Below are 19,914 nucleotides of genomic sequence, written 5' to 3' on the forward strand. Positions count from 1 at the left end.
AGACAGAAATTTTAGCTCCTCTCTTTCAGTATATATTCTACATAAACCAAAAATGAATTTTTTAATTGGCTATTAATAAGAGCTCTATCCAGGCAGTTATTAATATTGTGAATATTCTGAAATAAATTACCTGTATGATTAAAACATACTATTGCAAATAATTTTTTACTATAAAATTTCCTGTATATTCCAGCTATTCACCCTGTGTGAAGAGAGGTGGATTCTTGCTTTGCTTTTCTTAAATGAGTGCATTTGGCTCCTCAGCAGATGAGTATTTGTCCTAAAAGTTTTCTTCATAATGTCCCTTGCCAGTGAAACTGAAGACAAGCATTTTTAAAACAGTTTACCATTCTTCCCCATCAAATAAGAAGCAATATCACTGTGTATAAGCCAAAAGTACAGATATCATGGTTGTTATCTAGAGCAACTCAGGAAAGGGCAGAACATTCCCCTACCATGCTGTGTAAGTATTTGCCCAAATTGCTTTTGCACTTATGCAGTAGAGCTCAGCCATGAAGTACACTAGGTGTGAAGCATGACTCCTTCCTAACAAAATTCCTTTAGCAAAATACCCATGTATAGCATTATCAGAGGCTTATGCATTTTTTAAAATGTCATGACTATTTCTCCCAGCTTTTTGTTTGCTTGCTCTCTCACCCTGCAGTTCCTCCTGATTAACTAGAGATCATTAGCTAGGGGAGCCATCTATCAGATCTAGCTGGAAGCAGTTTGCTAATTTCTCTAAAAAACCTTTGGTAAAAAAAGACCATTCCTTATGAAGAACCTTGGAAGGAAAGAAATAGAGAGCTGAAAAGATAAGCATAAAAAAAAAATCAGTACAACTTTTGGTGACCATGAGGCTTGAAGGATTCCCTTTGTAGAAAAAAGTGCCATGCATGAGTGTACTCAGCATTAAAAAAAATCATAAGCACAGAAAACTCTCCTGTCACTGATTCACCTTCCTAGGTGTCTGACAGTAATTTCCATCACTGCACAGTGGTTTGGAGGTGGACCTATATGCCAGGATAAAAAGGGGAAATTTCACAATGCAAGAAGAGTAAAATTCTGGTGAAAAGGACCCTGATTAAGTATAATTTTAAGTATAATTACTGGCTAGAGAAGACTGCTTTAAATCTATTGATAGACAGATGTAAGCCTTCTTTTACTGTCTCTTCTGTCTGAAGACAAAACAGCAATACAGAAAGTGCAACAAGGCTATGAAGTACTGTAGGAACTGAGAGTAAAAAACCAATGGTGAATTTTTTACTTCTTTACATCCAAAAGGGGACTCCTCCAAATGTGACAGATAAAACCAACCCAGCACTACCACTTGATACTAACTCTTTGAGGCTGATTTACAATTGCAAAGTAAAAATGACCTCATAAACTAAGGACAAGCAGAAGTTTTATTTCAGGATTTTGATTCGTCAAGGAAGGGAGAAACTCAACAGCACAAGAATGACACATAGATTCAAACTGGGCCCAAAAATCCCATCAGAATGTTCCACTGCATGGGAAGCATCACAGCAATGTTTAATTCATACAGTGCTGTCTCACCTTTGTGATTACAGAATTATTAGTCTGATTTTTAATTTCAGTAATCAATGTAAGCAAGCATGAAAATATACGAGGTTTTCCTCTTAGGGCACTATGATGGTTTTAAAGTTAACATCTCTACATTGCTTAGTACTGTGTTATTTCAAGGGTTCTAATACATCATCTTACAATGAGTCTCCATAGGTATTCACATAAAAAAAAAGATAAAGTAAGATATTGAAGGCATCAAGATAAAGCACTGGATTGGCCAAGTATCAGATACTCTACAAGGCTTTTCTAGCCCTACTCAGGCATGTTACTCAGGGATGTGTTGTACGTCTCCAAGGAAACCATACACTGTACACCTAGCCTTAAAAATGTTCAGTTCTATGCTTGACAACTTGTGATAACTGATAGTCAAGGACACCTCAGTTAGGCATCTCCTATATATATATATAATATATATATATTATATATAATGCAGATATAATATATATAATGCATATATATATAAAATACATATATATTATATAATGCAGATAACAGCAGGAGGAAAATAAGCCCTCTTGTTCAACAGATGGTTCAAAGGGAAGATGATTAAGGTGAAACAAGAAAATAAAAAAGCATTCTGTACACTCAGTACAAAAATCTAATTGCAGAATAATGGCTCTGGATCAGCCACACTGGTATAGTTGTCAGGTACTATAACTATAAAGAGAAGAGGGATATTGTTGGCAAAACAGATCAGCTGTAAATCAGTTTGAAAATGCAATAGGAGTGCTGCATATTCCATATGCAATAGATAGGGGACCTTGCTTAAAACTATAAACAACAAATCAAGTGACAACAGGTTCTCATTTCAGGGTCTTTTGGGTTTTCTATTGGGGTTTTGTTTTTATAATTCAGATGAACTTCATTTATAATTCAGCAGGCATGGTAAAAAAAGATTGGCTTTGCCATATGAGTTTAATAAGTTAAGCAACTGCTTGACATCTTAACACAGAAAACCAAGTGGATAAAGAACATAAGCCATTCAGTGTCTGTGGGGAAGAACTGTGTACAAATCTGAATTATTTACTGTTTATACTCACTGCTATTAGTTTACTCAGGCATGACTACCCAGCCATACCAAGTCAAGACTATAATTCACATAAGTATTTAAGCACAGCCTTTAATTCAAGCATTCAAGCATCCTTTAACCCTAAATCAGTAGTAGGGAATAAGAATTCTCCACGTGCTGAATGCTTTAGTATACATAAAGATTTTATTTTAATATGTAAACATATAAATAATTAAGTCTTCTTACTTGTAGTGCATTTTATTATTTTGGATAATTTCTGCCATTCTTTCAAATATATATTAGAAATTATCTCCAAATATTCCACTGAGAATCTACCACAGTTTGGCTGTGCTCATCACACAAACTCCAAGCTCATCCTCTTTCATGGAAGTTTTCACAGTGAGAACAGATGTTTAATCTTGTTCTAGAGCAATCTTTGAATACAGCACTGAAGTCCCCTGAGGAGAGAGTGACTGCATTTCTTAGCAAAGGTAGACAGAGAAACATGAATTCCAAATGAATGCAGTCACACCTCAGTCTCAAAGAAAGAGTGTGAGAAGTAAAATGGGAAATAAAGATTAGCAAAAAAATAAAAACACTTAAGTCAGAGATCTTACATCATTTTGACACATAAATTTCCATTAAAAAACCCCTTTTTGATCCCTGATATGGCAACTGGCCAAGTCAGAGGGCAAAAACCCCGTTTAAAGAAATCGGTGGTATCTTTTACATAATTTCTGAAATTTTCCTAGTGTATGGTTGTTTGTAAGTCTCCCATCTTTCACTGCAGAGATCAACTTCATATTATTTAGATAAGTAAAACAGATTAGCAACTCAAACTACCAGCACATTCTGCTTGTTTGGAAGTGAATTTCCATTTGAGTAGTCACAATAAAAATTGTATTCCTTATTTTTCCTTTTCCTCAGGAGGGCAGGGTGCAGAAATGACCTTCTCCTTTCATATTAGAAAATGAGTTGCTTGTTTTGAGCAAATGCCTTTTGTAGTTTTGCACATTTATGTTAATTTCCAATAAAATGGATGAAAATTTTAATTTAATAAATGCATGACTGATCTGCAACAATTTGTTACTGAGACAGAAAATTAAAACTTCATATCTCACATTAATTTCCTTCATATCAAATGGAACTACTCAGCTTGCAAAAAATGTGTAGGTGTATATTTACATGTATATAAAATGGCTTTTCAGACTGAAAGTAAAGAACATATTTTTTAACTGCATGAATAGTAAAACAATGGAATAGGCAATCCAGGGAACATGTATAGGCACGCAAGAAATGATAACATGCCTCAGAAAGATGACTGATACAACTCTGGTCATCTATTAAGGTGGATTCCAACCTTAAATTTCTATGAATGCTATGAGAAATAGGAGGAAAACTGACTATAGGTTCTCTCAGAGTCCATACAACTCGCATCAGAAACTGGAGTATATTTATTTCAAGTTTATTCTACTTTTCCTAAACTTCTCAGAGTATCTCACTCAGTTGTACAATTTCATTACCCTAATTTATATTATAGGGAAAGGAATTTAATTGATTTTACATCAATAGAAATAGGATCAAAAGTATCTTTTAAAAAATATTTTATCACTACCTTCTAGCAGCTTAAAAAGGCACTACAGTAAGATTTACAACACTTCTAATTATTTATTATATAACTGTCAAGGTCTGAGGCAATATAAAATGCTTTTTCTTAGCATTACAGAAGTAATCAAATTTTACTTACACAAAAACCCTGTCAAAGAAATCCTGAACAACAAATTTTCAAGCAAGAATAAATGATTTCTTTATAAATATATAACAGAATTCATTTATTACAATTTCAATATCAAACCATTACAGAAAATAGTCAAAAATTCACTCAGTTTTCTGTCAGAAAGCATTTAAGTCCCCACTATTTTATCTATGTTCAGATGACAGTAGTACATACAGATTTTCTTTTCCAAGGATCATGCTGTCCTTGGTGAGTGGTATAGAGATGTTATCGGGAGCAAGTATGAGGCTTTGTCCTCTCTGGATTGCTGCTACAGTAATATGATGTCAGCAGGAGAAACATGAACTAAATTGCTTCTCTCTTCAGCAACAGTTTTATACAAATAGCACAGGCTGGCAGAAAAAGAGAGAAAAACCATATAACTTTAAATTTTGTCATCTGACTGCCCGCTCACATCCAGAACTAAATGCTGAACAATCAAACCACAAGAACAAAAGTCCAAGAAAATCTTCAATCAACCAAACAAAAAACCAACAGAGAAGAACATGCTCCCTAAAAAAAATTTAGAAGAGTACATTCAAATTGTAGTGTAGTTCGATCTTGGGGGTATTGTTTGCTTATCATTCACATAAGATAAAAATTAGAGGAACCTTCTATTTAAAGGAATCATTTTGTGTTACAAACACAAAATGAAATCCCTGCTTATAGTAGTGAGGTGTTCTGCCATTCCTCAACCCAGAGTGGGTAGGAAGTAGGTAAAGGAAGAGCATTTCCAGGGGAAGAAATGAGAGGCACAAATAGGAACCTCTCAGATGAACTTATTTTGCACATGTTTGAGAAGCATTTTTATAAAAAAGAATGTCCAAGTGGGAAAAAAAAAGTAAATTACAGCTTTGTAACTGTATTAAATATAATTTCCAGATTTCCACAGACGTAACAGGCCTAGGCCAACTCTTCATGTTATGATCTGGGTCCAACTGCAAGGAAGAAATGCAACAACATTTTTTTTTATGATTTCATGAAGCCGCAGAAGCTGATTACCAATATTCTGTACACATCAAGGATGTGCTAGCATTTCATGTGCATTTTTTTAAAGTGGAAACAAGAGAAAATGATACAAAATGACAGTGGGTCAGGCAGTGCAGCACAAAAATGAGGAGCAGTAGTGACAGTGAGCAGAAGAATGAACAAGTGCACCAAGTGGAGCAAGCAACAGCAACATCTGGCAGAGTGTCAAAAGCCCCAGGTCACAGCACAAAGCTCTGGAAACTTCAGCTGGGGCTTGTTGCCTCACAGGGACTCCACAGTTCCCACAAGTAAGGCAGGCTTTGGCTCAGGAATGGGGAAAAATCAGATGGCCCAGCTGTTGCCTTGACAAAGTGGATTGAAAAATAATTATTGTTATAAGTTTAGGAATTAGCTCTTACATGTTACCTGCTTATCGGTAATAAAGTATTGTTTGCTGAGTTAATTAATTTGCAAGAAGAAAAACTTAGCTCAGTGCTCTTGAGATTAATTCTTGCAGGTATCTAGGCACTTTACCAGATGTCACATTAAAATGCAACCTGGCCTTTACTGTTGGAAGTGGTGTCCTAGCAGAAAAAGGGAATTATACAGGTAACCATTAGAAAAATCCAACTCTGTATCTTTCAAATAACCAATATGAAATGACTGATACAGAAAAAAGAAACTGTGTTTTGTCTTAAACATATGCATTTTTTAATTAGTAATTTTCAATTAATTTCTAAATCTTACAGCCTGTGCTTTATGGAGTATTAAAGTATCCCTCCCCTTTTTCATTCATTTGAAATATTAAAAATGCAGCTTCTAAATTTCCAACATAGACATTGCAGAGTAAAATTACAGGCTGTATGTGTCTAAGGGAAGTGATTGCTTTAAAATACATCATGAGGTAAACCAGTGGGATTCTTTTGTTTTAGCAGAAGAATGACTGCATATGAACCCTGAAAAGTCAACTGTCCAAAGGCTTGAATAAACATTTCACAAAAAAAAGCAATATAATTTTTCTCAAAAGATATGGCTTTTAAATCTTGCTGCAAGTACTACAATGGCTTGCTGAGTGGAAAGACTCATTCCAACCCCTCATTTCCACTTTAATAAATCTAACAAAAATAAAAGAAAAAAACAGACTGCACTATTTGGTTTGTCCAGTGTGTTTAGAATGCCACAGTGTACAATGCAAGATAAGCAGCAACACATGCTGTTTTGATATGAGTTGCTCTATCACTGCAGAAGAGAAGCAATATCCTCAGTAGTATTCTGCAGGCTGAGCTGAATCTAATCATAACTCTGTAGCCAAGGGATGCACAGTACATCTTCTATTTAGTCTAACTACTTATCACCAAACGGCACAGCCACCAGAATGCTTTTTTCCTTTAACATTAGACTGGCTGTAGACCATTAATCAGAGCCAAACACGGAATGAGCAAGCATGTGAGAAACAGAATTCAACCACAAAAAAGGCTGCACAGTTTCAGTTAGTAACTGAAGGACCTGCTAGGATAAAAAGTATCTACTACGGAACATGACCCTGAAAAAAAACTACTAATAATGGTAAGGTGTTTGTTCTGTACTTAAATGAATTAATTAATACAAAATATGTCAAGAATTGCCTTCTAATAGTCTCTAATACCAGAAAGTCTTAATTAATGTGTGTGGTCAAGCTGATACATTGAAAAAGCTCAAACTAAAATGTCCATAACAGGGTTAGATACAGGAACCAAACAGATCCACAAAATTAATGCAAAATTACAGTTGCACAGGTACTCTTTCAGAAAACCCCAAAATACAAAATGATAGGGTCATAACAGCTGTAATTAATGTAAGAGTTAACCATGCTCCTCTATTTTTCTCCATTATAAGACATATTATTACCATGTGACATTTACCATATACTATTACAGGAAAAAAATAAGAAATTTGTTCCATGGAACATCCTAATATGGAATTTTTTTTTAAATTAATTCAACCTAAACTAGCCCCAGAAACTGGCTTTGTGGCTGACACATGAAGATGGAATAACCTGCAAAAAATGACTGTGAGTAACAATCTAGTCACTCTTGTACATGAAGCATTAGGATGTATGTCCTCCAGAGAACACAGGAGCTGTCACAACTCCCAGCAAATTTGGATTTAACCTGTAGGACCTCTACAAAAAAATCCTGAAACAAAACAAACCACGAACACCCGCAAAAAAAAACCTGCAACAACAAATACATAAATATATGTGCATACATACATATATATATATATGTATGTCTTTATATAAAATAACCATTCTTACATATGGAGATAGTAAATATTCACAGCTAAAGTTTGAGGCAGACCCAAGAAGCAGAACTAAGCCATCTGATTCCCCACATGGTGACTCAATGACAAGGACAAACTCATTCCTTCTGTAAATCTGAGAAGAATGCCAGTAAGCAAGTAGCATTTGCAAGTTTCTCAGGTAGTACAGAAATGGTTTATTGCTTTTTCAGGTCTGTTCAGATTTATACATGATAAGCTGAGTATGCAACTAATTGCTAGGGATAAGATAAAACGAGGCACCCCTACAAATTCAGAGATATAAGAATTATCATCAAGTGAAGCAATACAAACCCAGATGAACAAGTGAGACAAGTAATGCCAAGTTCTTGGGACTGGCCTGCCTAAGACCTTCTGCTTTACTTAGAACAAAATGCATTTTGTTCTGTTACACCCAAAGTAGCACTTTGAATCTCAATGTCCTTCTTTTTTTCATGTTTTCTTTTGGCAAATCAGACACATTACTCTTGTGAAAGCTTTCAATACTACATATACTGCTCCATACATTCACTATCACTGCACTTCCCAGCCACTGCCTTCCCTTGTTCTTACAAAAGATACTAATGCTGCAATCATTAGTATTGCCTTTTATCACTCATTTTCAAATGCATGGTTTTTAAAATGGTTTAAAATGCATTTTTTATTTTGAAGAGCCTTTCAACTGACTGACATTCCTGTAGTAAGGAGAGCTAAAGTTAATGCTTGACCTGCTCTGAGCACAGCACAGCTCTCCACAGCCCTTTTCCTCCCTTCCCATTGATTCACATCTTTCTGAATAACACAAGTCTAATAAATTCCAACTATTTTTCAAATGCCTGACACAAATTTGAGCAAATTTCCTGTCCTAAAGTCAACTGAAATTTCCAGTCAATATATGCTGTAGAATCATGCACAGGCAGAAGTGGAGACTTGATGAACCACGCTCAGCCAGGATCTGAACAGATTTTCAACTAATTAGTTTAAAATATTTTCTATTCAAAAGGACAACTCATCACTTACAGAACACAACTAAACATTTATCCCAAAGCCACATTTATGTGTAATTCAGTTGGAAGCCAATATATCCATTGAGAACTTTTCTGAAAAAGTTAACTTATTGAAAACTGATGTCTGGATTCAGACAAAAGTATTTTCTGATTCTTTTAAAAAATTGTTGATACCTGGGTTAAGAGAAACAAAAAAAATATTTTGGAAGCCAAATTTTTTTAATCGCAGTATTTTTTTTCCAAATCTTATATAAATGATAGAACTGGACAAAAATTAATAAAGGGTAGACATTCAAGTTAAAAAATTTGGTTTTGAGCCAAACCAATACTTTCTAATTTTATTACAGACAGAAAAAAGTGCCAAGTACTAGCCCAAAGTCTCACATGTATACAGCTCAAAATTTCAGGTGTATATAAAGAAAGTCCCTAAAAAATTCTTTCTCACTGAGAAAATAAAAAAAAAAGTTAAGTGCCATTATGCAGATTTATGACGTATTTATGCAGCACACAATAACTCTGAATTCTACTTATGGCTGCATGATCAAGAGCCCCTCAACAAATCCTTTTTTTGAGTAGAAAAATCTTTAGCAACCATGTTGAGAGCAAGCATTCACAGCCCTCCATAACCACAGGTAACAGAAATAGGATGTAAATCAGAGACTTCCTTTAATTGTAGGTTTTGTTTCAGATGCATGACCAGAAATTACACCATTAAATTCGTCAGATATATTTAAAACTAGAAAAGCAGAAAAGAAAAAAAAATCACCTCATCTCACATTTTCCATAGAGGAAAAAAAACACTTTGTTTGTCTATTTTCTTGCTATTAATTCATCTCTGCATGTCATATGATTTACCTTAGAGAAAGTGTTTCCGCATATATTTAATTTAATTTTTCCCGTACTTGCTTGAGTAGTAAATCAACACCTTTACTACAGTGAGAGAAATTACAACAAAGGACTTGAACTGGATTAGGAACTGATATTCTATTGTGTTGATTTGACCCTGGCTGGATGCCAGGTGCTCACCAAAGCACTCCATCATTCCCCTCCTCAGCTGGACAGGGGAGACAAAATATAATAAAAGGCTTGTGGGTTGAGATAAGGGCAGGGAGAGATCAATCACTAACTGCTGTCATGGGTAAAACAGACTCAAATTGGAGAAAAATTATCTCATTGCCAAGAAATGCTCAGGGTCTCAAAGCTTCTATGTATGACTTCAGAAGTGTCCAAAAAAGAAGAAAAAAAAGATGAAAACATGATCTTTATCACTGCTTATTACAGATTTTAAAAAGCTGTTCATTGTATAAAGTGGGGCGGGGAAAGAAATTTCGATACCAGGCTGAAGTGGCAGTATGTTGGTAACTTGCTTAACTTACTCATTAACAGCAGCTAATTAGGATGTCAGCCCTCCAGAACTTTAACTACTCAAAACTTTCACTCTTTGTGAGGCACATGAAGTTTGGATTTCTTTCCAGTATAACCATTTTAGTAAGAGGTGGGAACAAAACAAACAGGAAAAAAATCCAAATAAACTAACATTATTTATCTAGAGGCTTCTTTTCTTTTTGTGTGACAATATTAGAAGTAGATTATCCTCCCAAGGAAGAAATCCTTGAAGTATTCAAGATTTGGGAGGACAACAGAATCAGTATCCTTTTAGAAAGTCTGCAACTTGCCCTCTGGAGACTACTCTTTCCCCACTTTACACACCAGAACTCATTGTATTTCAGATAAGTCACATCTTTTGTAAAATGGCGTGGAAAAAAACCACAAAAACCAAGTAAAACTAACCTCATATACATTCACATGGTTTCTAAAAGAAATACAAGGTATCCAATTACTTAGCATGTAAAATAGAAGTAATGGTCAGGGTAACCTTAAATTCCTTCAGCTGTCTTTTAAAAATATAAAAAGTAAACCATCTTATGACAAACTTCAAGAGAAAGAGTGTTTCCATGTTTTAAGAATACCTATAATGAAACTTAAATATGCATCCTGATTTTTTTTTAAAGCTGAGCATTTTTCCACTGAAACTCCCGGCAAGTTTTACTATTCACGTTTCAACATCATCTGCAGAACTTTTAATCAATATTGCCTAAAAAAAAAGTAAAGAAGTTTATTTCTACCTTGCAGTCAGCAGAACTGAACCACAGGTTTGCATATGTCACTCCTAGAAATGTGGTTTCTTTTTCTATTTTCTTTATATTAAGAGGACAGATTTCCCTAGACAACACTTTACTGCAAGCATGCAGGGCAGACAACTTTATGTTACACAATTCCATCCAAAAGGTAGCTCTGTTCCTTGAGAAGCAGTGATTATAGGGCATAATTTGATGAGCTAGTGTCTATAAAGCAAATTATAGCAAAACAAACCTACATCTCTGCCTTTTCACGTATATTCACTGGATGTCAGACAAATGGTTTCACCAGTCCAATAATTTTCCTCTGTCAGCTTATTTAATGAAAACAGGAAGGAAAAGAAAGAAAGTCACCTTACACATATTTCAGTCATAAACTGTATTGAGATAACTATACTAGACATTTGTACTTGCAAGCTTAATTCACATCCTCAAAGAAAGAAGCTACGACAGGAAAGCAGGCACTATTTATTGGGTTGGTTTGGGTTTTTTTTCAGGAACCCCAAGCATCCTGTTGGCTTCTTGAAGACCAAAAGGCTAAAAACAAGACTCCAAAAACGTTTTTGTGAATGTAACCATGTCCCCTGCTTCTCTGTATTTGAGTTTTCACAGCAAACTAAGCAACGTTTCTTTGTTCCGCTGAGTCAAGCAATAATTGCCCTGAACTGACAAACTTGACCATTTTTACACCCATTGCAAGAACTAATAAGACCAATTTAGATGGTCTATAAAGCTCTCCTCCTCCTCATACACAGACAAGTCTACCCTGAAGGTCTCTAAGCTGTTTGATTGTCCTAAGCTCTCTCTGCAAATGAGCCCTATGTTTTTGAAGACTATGTAGATAAAAACCCTTTTCCAGAATTACTACAAAACATGTCGCTCTTTAAAGAAACAACCGAACATAAAACCAAATCAGCTGAGTATCTACATAGAACTCCTACTAAATATTACTGAGATAGCCCTGAAAATGTTTAAGCACAAAGAGAAAGATGCTTAACAGCCAAAAATGAACCATCATTCTAGAGTGCAAATGCCAAATTAAAAGGTCCATTTTAACTGAGAGGCCCTCTCATACCCCCCCCGCAAAAAAAAAACCCCAAACACAAAATTTATAAAGTCATGTTTCCACTTTTTTCAAGACAGCAACTCTACTAAATCCCCAAGTATTACCCATTAAATACATTCACCAGTATCAGCTCTTGAGCAGTAATACTGATATAAGTCCACAAAGACAGGTCTTCACTGCTATACAGAGCAGGAAATACTATACTTGGACTATCACAAGCAGATGGCATCTAGTGCTTCTTTTCTTTTACTTGTATTTTTGTTTTGGCTTGTTTCTTTCTTGCTTTCTTTTTAAAATTGTGTGAGCACTCAGATCAACATTCAAATACAATGGGAGAAGGTACTAGAGAGTAAACTTTGGTTTGTTAAGAACTTGAAACCACATATCCCCACACAGATGAAAATATAGTGAAAGATGACAACCTAGCGACTTTAATAATTTTTCTAGGAGAGCACTTCTTGAATTCTGGATGCTAGTTTCATTCAAGAATATGTATCACTGATACAGAGAGTCAATAGATAGTTCTTGCCAAGTTTCTGGAAATATAATTTTCTTCCTGCCTATCAAGGCAAAAATCAACATGCCAAGTCCTAGCACAGAAAAGCATGCAGAAGATAATTTTCAGTGTTCTAAATAAGAGGAGTCATATTATCAATTCTGCTTCCCTCTCTTTGGTCACCCTGGTAGGTTTTAAAAATGAGCTTTCCAATTACATTTAAATGGTTTAACTGAGTTTCCAAAGTGTGTGTGGCAGGGGGAGGGAAGAACAGGGAAAGAATGACATTTACTTCAACCACAAAAAGGGCCTCATATCTGGCCAAGGCAACAGAGGTTTTGTGCTTTAAAATAGAAGCTTGGCTCTGACTTACAGCTTCCTATAAACTGTTTTTATTCAGAGATTTTAGTGGCAAGAGTTAGTTCTATCACATACACAGTTTTCTGACAGAGGCAAATTCTATACAACTGCAGCCTTATACCTCCTAGCTTCTTCTGCAGTGTGACTGTTCTAAGCTGTAACTTGAGATCCAGTGAAAATGTGTACCTAAGCTACTGCTTAAATAATACTGTGATATGTCATTTCACAAACTGGGGAAGTCAGTCTATAGTTACACACAGAAAACCTCAAGGCCTTGTGACAAAAAAATCAAAACACCAAACTGCATTTTCTAGCTATCAGGGTTTAAACTTTTAAAGAAGGCACTACTGAAAAAAGCATTTCTCTTTGCAAATCAGTATTTTAGAGTATAATAGTTTTATCATGCTTGGCACCCAGCTCCAGGCTGATCTCACTGTTTGCAATAGGACACCCAGATCATTAAGAGTGGTAGAATCAGATCACAGTCTGCAGCACTTTATTTATGGAGCAAATGCATTTTAATATGTGAAACACTTTATGTAACTGCAGAAGACTGCATCCATCTTTCATACTATACATCCATTATGTGCTGTCTCCTTGGCAAGCCATGATTAACATTACTGTTCAGAATTTTTTAATCATGTTAGACTTGCATTAAGATAAACTGACAAACATTTTTCTCTTTTACAAACAATACACTGTAAACTGCATGAAGCATATTCATGATTAATGCTATGAACAATTAAGTTATGGCTGTTTATTGAGACCTTGGCTACCACTACAGTTCCAATTATATTGCAAATTCTCAAATTCTTTCTAAAGGAATTGCAAGCTCAAAGACCTAAGTTAAATTTAGTAAACTTGTTTAATATATAATGCTGAAAAAATTCCAGTGCATATTTCCATATGAAAAATGGCATAAGTAAATCAGTATTTTAGTATACATTTATTTTCTTGCACAAATTTTATTACATCTATCTATATAAGTATCACAGAACTAATTTTTTTCATACCAAATAGGGAATTGCAATTAATGTTGCTTTCTGTATCATTCTGCCTCATATCTTCTAGATACACTCTGGCACTAGGCTTGAAAAGTTCTTCTGAAATTAAGAATGGGCACTATTCAAAATTATTATAAGGATTAACCAAATATTTGAGCAAAAGTGATGGAAAAGGATCACTAGTGCACAATTTAAGTGACACTAAAGTCATATTTCAGCTGTTCCCTACCGGTTATGCTTGTACTAAAGTGTTCATGTCTTTTGCCTTCTTTTGACATTCCATGCCAAGAATACAGAGCTCCAAATCTATTTCCACTGTCATCACAAACATGTACAAGTCAGGTATTTTTCAACATCTCTGCTTAGCTTGTTTATAAAACTAATCTGTAAGAATGTTTGTTGAACTATAGAACATACTGTGTGTTTGTTTATAGAACTAATCTCTATTAAAGGCCCACACTGAGGCACAAACAGGTCAAGACCTCTAAAATCCTCTTCTCCCAGTCAAGGTAATATTTGGAAGAAACAGAAAGGTAAAGGCAATACTGAATACAGGAAAGAATTACAACCTTCATTCCTTCCCTCCCCACAAAGCTTCCACATGCTATTTAAATGTACAAATAGGAGGAACAAAGACTGCAAATGGCTCAGTAACTGCTGGAATAGACACTAGGTGTTACAGTACTTCCTAAAAGGTTTTTTCCTTTGAGATCTTATTAGCAGACAAGACCAAAATGGCTCAACAGTCAAACATAAAAATATTGACAGCCACTTATTCTATTACTTAGCAGATTTCTTTTGAAGACAAAGGCTTTTATTTATATTAACACAGCTTCTTCTATTTTACATTCCCTCAGAAATTAGTTTATTACACTAAATTTTCAATCCACCTCATAGAATGTAATCATTTCAGCATACACATGCAATCAGACAAAAATACCTCCAAAGCATTATAAAGGAAAAAATCAGACTGTATTTAAAGAATAAAAATTGAAAACAAAACCCACTTGCAGTATATAGTCTATCTTATCAGCTATTAATATCACTGATAGGATTGATTACATGTTTTCAGAAATAAAACCTTTTCCCCCCCTTTTTTCCTATTCAATCTGTTACCCTTTTGTAGTACTTTACATTGGAAAAAATATCACTAGTAGTTAGAAATAAATTGTCATGATCAGAAACAGCACCATACTTGAACATAAACATTCAATCTGCACTTCTTCAAAAGCTGAGGAATCCTTCCTCTTGCCTGAGAAGAGCTGCAATTCATCATTACTGCTACTACTTGTACTTGATGATAAAGCTGAGAATTTCTTGCATGAAATAGATGAAATAACTTTCAGAAATGAAGGAACAATGACATTAACTGATTGTTGAGGTCTTTCAGTCTCACTACCCAGGACATAAAGACAGAGGTGAAACTAACATCATGTCTTCTCATGGATGCTTCTGAATTACTACCTTAGGCTTTCACGGCTCTCTCCTGTGACTCTCATCCCTCATGGGAGCATTGAGGGATCTCAGACTCCTAGTTCTGCACAGAAACCATGGAAAACCAGTGCTATCAGAGCCACAGCAGCTGCCGTGACCCTGAAATGAACGTCTTGGTAGAAATGCCCTCAGAGTCCTCCCCATACAACTGAAGTAGGGAAGTCTCTGATAAAACAAAGAAATGGCAACTACAGTAACTGATTCATGGCAAAGCCAGGGCCCTCAGCATGCAGGATCCCTACCCTCTGTAGAGATATAGGTACAGTGCCCTGACACAGCAGGCATTGCCATAGCTGGGCTAACACACACACCAGGAGCTACCTGGGTCATTGCTACGCAGGCTGTGCTCATGCACCACTCTGAAATCCAAAGCAAGATCATTCTTCTGATATACAGAAGACATTGTTTATTACTTACTAAAACAAAAACTGACAGATGTAGGATTTGCATTTGTTTACAGTTCTCCTATTTTTAATGCAAATTAAGCATATTATTCATCAAGGCATGTCATCAGTTGTATTCCCAAAGGAAAAGAAATTAATAGAAACAGGTCTTAGGTCTTATTTTAAATTCTGATTTCTTGTCAAAAGCTGGCATGACTTATAAACTCCAATAAAGTCAGTTTCTCTGATTAGCTTATTTTGTTCCCTCCCACTCCATTGTAATATCTGACTGACTTAATGGCTCACTTTAGAAAATGGAAGCAATTAAACTTCTTTCTTTTCCTTCCTTCCCAAGTATCTATCACAACTGTTTTTAAGGTTAACTTTTGCTTTCCTTTGCTATATTTCAGTCACTGGTTTTGAGCTAATATACAGAGAAGAATGGAAGTGATTGGGTTGACGGAATAACTTAATTTTCATTTCACTACATCTATTCTGTACTGATAAGATTACAAGGAGTATATTTGAGTCATTATATAGGAAAGGAAAGTCATTATATAAGGAAGGAATTTCTGACATTGCATCAATCAGGGCTTGAATAACTGGCAACTAAACAGGTAACTTCCCTGTCCCACCAACAGTATAACAATTAGTCCTTCTGCAACCCAACAGCATTTCCCTGTCTTCTTGAATTTTTCTATCAAGATTAACCAACTAATATTGTTAGAACTGGATTGTAAGTCTTTACAAAGACTTCCAAAAGTGCTTTTAAATTAAGTTCTGGCTATGTGTACAGTCTTGCCTCTTCATCCTTCCCCCTCAAGTACCTTCTCAATTAGTACCACCATGCTAACAAAAAGTGAAGTAACAAACACTTAAAATAAATAGGAATAATACCTTTTTCTTCTGCACGTCTTGCAAAAGGGTTTACTCTTGACTTCAAGAGGGAAGACCAAATTCATAAACATGGGTTTTAATTGGTGGAATGAGAAGGGATCAAAATATTTGTCCATGAAACAGTAGCAGTCATGAAGAAATTAGTACCTCTCCATAATTAGAAATTATGAAATCCATATTCTCAGTGTTTAGGAAATCATAAGTTTACAGATAAGCAGACAGACTGAATTAAAAAATACTTCGCTCCTTTCTTCTTTTCTGTACAACAAGCATTGACTGCCTTTTCTGAAATGTCCTGAGAAGCCCTTTCACACCATGTCTTCAAACAGATTTTTAACTAATAGTTAACTATTTACTTAAACTATTTACTAAAACTATTTATTTAACTAATAGTTAAAACTATTAGTTTTTAACTAATTGTTTTACCTAATAATTTCAGCTAATGTCATTAGGAAGAAAAATTACATAGTATGTCCCAAAAGAGTGCACCAAGATGATCTAGCTTTGCATTTCTATTACCATATTGTGATTTTCAAAGAAAAGAGCATTAAAAGGTACTTTAATCTATTGAATAATGATGAGAAATATAAATTATTTAGACAATATCTCTCAAATATCAAACTCAACAAATGGTAAAACACACAAATGTAAATAAATCAGAATATCTTAATATTCACATGCTACTACAGTCATCACGTTAGGTTTAGGACTGGGAATTACAAAGCTACATAACACATTTTTTCAGTTTCTCAGCCAACTCCATGCAATGGTTTGCATTACACCGGCAATGCTTTAAGCTAGCCATCAGAAAAGTATTACTGTTATTGTCCGAAACATATGGGGTCCACATTACATATTTAGAAATTAAAGTACATTGCCAAAGCATCCATGCGCGCCCGTTCCAACCAGCAAGGATATTCCCTACAGATATGCAAGTTTCCACATACATGCTCCTTTTACTTTGTACATTCTCTCTTACATATTTGTCATTTTACATGTAGCAATTTGGAACACAGCAATTATTGATCTGACAACTACCAAATTGCCGAGAATAATTTGCTTCTCCTCCCTATCTTTTTTACCTCCTAAGTACATGTGGGAGGAAAGGATAATTTCTTTAGTTAGTGATCAAGATTCAAAAGAGAAAGGGAAAAATAGCTTAAAAAATTAACATGCACTTGCAATATTTTACTAGCTCAGGCTCCTGAAAAATTAATACTTACCAAGTCTTATGAATCTGTCAACGAGATTCAGTTATAGAGATATTTTGGGGGAGGTTTTGGCTGTCTCAAGACAGTGGGATCAAGACAGCATAATTTGTTTTACAATAGTAGATTGGCCTTTGTAAAATAATGACTTTCAAACACTGATTAAGGCGTAATTCGACTGCTGTTTCTCTTCCTTCCTTCTAATTTAATTCATCTTATGTTGAATAGCTGTATATTATGTTGTAAAAGAAGAATTCAAATCTGAACATGCTCTGATGACAGAAAGAGCATACTCTCTGCACATATGGGATGCAGCACGTGAAGGTACGTTAAAATTACACTACTCACTGTAACAAAGTGTCCTTCAGTCTATTTGCAAACACAATTTTCTCCTATTTTCAAATAATTGTAGACTGTCAGAATGAGATGAAGTTGCTTAACAAGACTAAAGGATCGAATGGTAGAAGTGTCAAAGGTTCTTGGCAGCTATAGCTACTCAACTCGGGTTTTGTTCATCGACTTGATGATTTGACTTTATTTGCAACACATGTCCTTTTGCAAACACACGTCTTTTTGCAAACCAACACTCTGTTTGGTCAAAGTCTGACAACTGACTTCAACAGGGAAAATAATTTGTTGATAACATTTTTGGTGATTGTACAATCATTATATAGTTACTAGCAGGGAACACATTGTCACTTGGCTACTTTCAGAGATAAGCTATGTGCTTGGTCTGACCTCTCAATTCAGAACATGATGACCTTGTGACACTGCTGCAATCAAAAGAAAGCTGTTAGGAATGCCTCCTAAAGGACTCAAAGAACAAACAGAGAGAGAAAGAATGAGTAAACAAGCCACTTCAATTTGTTCTGAACTCATGTATACCTGAACGCATAGCATCTTTTTGAATGCTTTCATAATCATGCCAGTCCTTCCTTTTCAGGCCATCAGTCCAGGTAAAGAGCTGTCCATCTCCCAGCCCCAAAGGAAGTGTCTGTGAAAAGAGTAAATAAACAAACAAATAAATATATACCTACATAAGTGGTTCATGTTATTACAGAGAAACCCTCATAATATGGCAGGTAGCCATACTCAGTTTATTCAATGCAAATACTGAAACTTTACTGTGATAAATGAAGTTACTTTTCTAAATACTGTGAGAACACAGTGAATTTAGTTCTTGACAAACAATTATTTGAAGTATATCAAACGTCTGGAGCTTAACATTTCTCTTTTCAGCAATGTTCCGATATAACTGCCTGGCAAGAAGCTCATGGAGATTAAAGGGACCACTCAAACTGAACAGGTTTCAAAAATGCCTTATCCTTCAACACATGAAGGACTTGGATTTTTTTCTTTACAGTATCACTTGTGCAAGATTGGAGTTGTAGTTACTCTGCACTTTACAATGTTCCCCTTTTACTTTTTGCTAAGTTTTTTTTTAATAGCTGCTACTAAGTTATTGTTATTCACACAAGGTCAGCTGAGAATGCTGGATATTCAGGGCAAAGTGCCGTGAGTTCAGTGCTCTCCAACAAACCCCTGAAATACTGAGGAAAATCCATCACACTTGGCTAGTATGGCCTACATTTTTAAGTTTTAGTATTAAAGTATGTAACTTATATTACATAATGCCAAACTGCAATCTAGTTTGTTTATTCTTCTATTACCACTTCTGCAGACATATTCCAAGAAACCACTGTTGACATATTTAAATATGATAAAAGTCAGAGGTTCACACATGAAAGAAGTGAAGAACTTAATACATCCTGATAAAAACGTCAGGTTATCAAAACATCTAACCTTTCATGTTATTAAAATGAAATAATTAATTACAATAATTTTTGAGTTCAAACAGGGCTAATGTTCTAATAGTAATATGAAGTTGCTTGGGTTCTAAAGTCAGAAGCATAAGGTAGAGCACAGGCTGCAACAGCATTAATCATGACTCTTAAGCACAAATTTCTAAAATAATCTACTCTGAAACAGTAACTGGTTCTTTAAAGTCAGACCCAGACAGATTCACTTCAATTAAACTTGTACCCTTCTCAGTATGGGCACAGCTGGTGTGAATCACTTGGAACCAAAAATGAACAACAATTTCAACTACCAAAAGCAGGATAAAGTTTAGTTTTGTGACCTTTTATTCCTGTGCTAGCTTCTTTCCCTAAAAGTAGTTATTTAAATGGCAAGTTTGCAGGACACTGAAAGAAAGCTGAGGAGT

General features: G+C 35.1%; 1 protein-coding gene across 2 annotated transcripts in view; it reads right to left on the bottom strand.

Annotated features, from left to right (window-relative positions):
• The window catches only part of GALNTL6 (polypeptide N-acetylgalactosaminyltransferase like 6), a 424,063-nt gene that overhangs the window by 248,845 nt on the left and 155,304 nt on the right, over positions 1-19,914 (bottom strand). For both annotated transcript variants that reach the window (XM_030947103.1, XM_030947104.1), the window contains exon 2: positions 18,576-18,684. In XM_030947103.1, coding sequence (XP_030802963.1) covers positions 18,576-18,684 — 109 coding nt within the window. The remainder of the gene's footprint in view (positions 1-18,575; positions 18,685-19,914) is intronic.

The sequence above is a fragment of the Camarhynchus parvulus genome, chromosome 4 (assembly GCF_901933205.1).
Source record: "Camarhynchus parvulus chromosome 4, STF_HiC, whole genome shotgun sequence".
In the NCBI taxonomy this organism is placed as follows: Eukaryota; Metazoa; Chordata; class Aves; order Passeriformes; family Thraupidae; genus Camarhynchus; species Camarhynchus parvulus.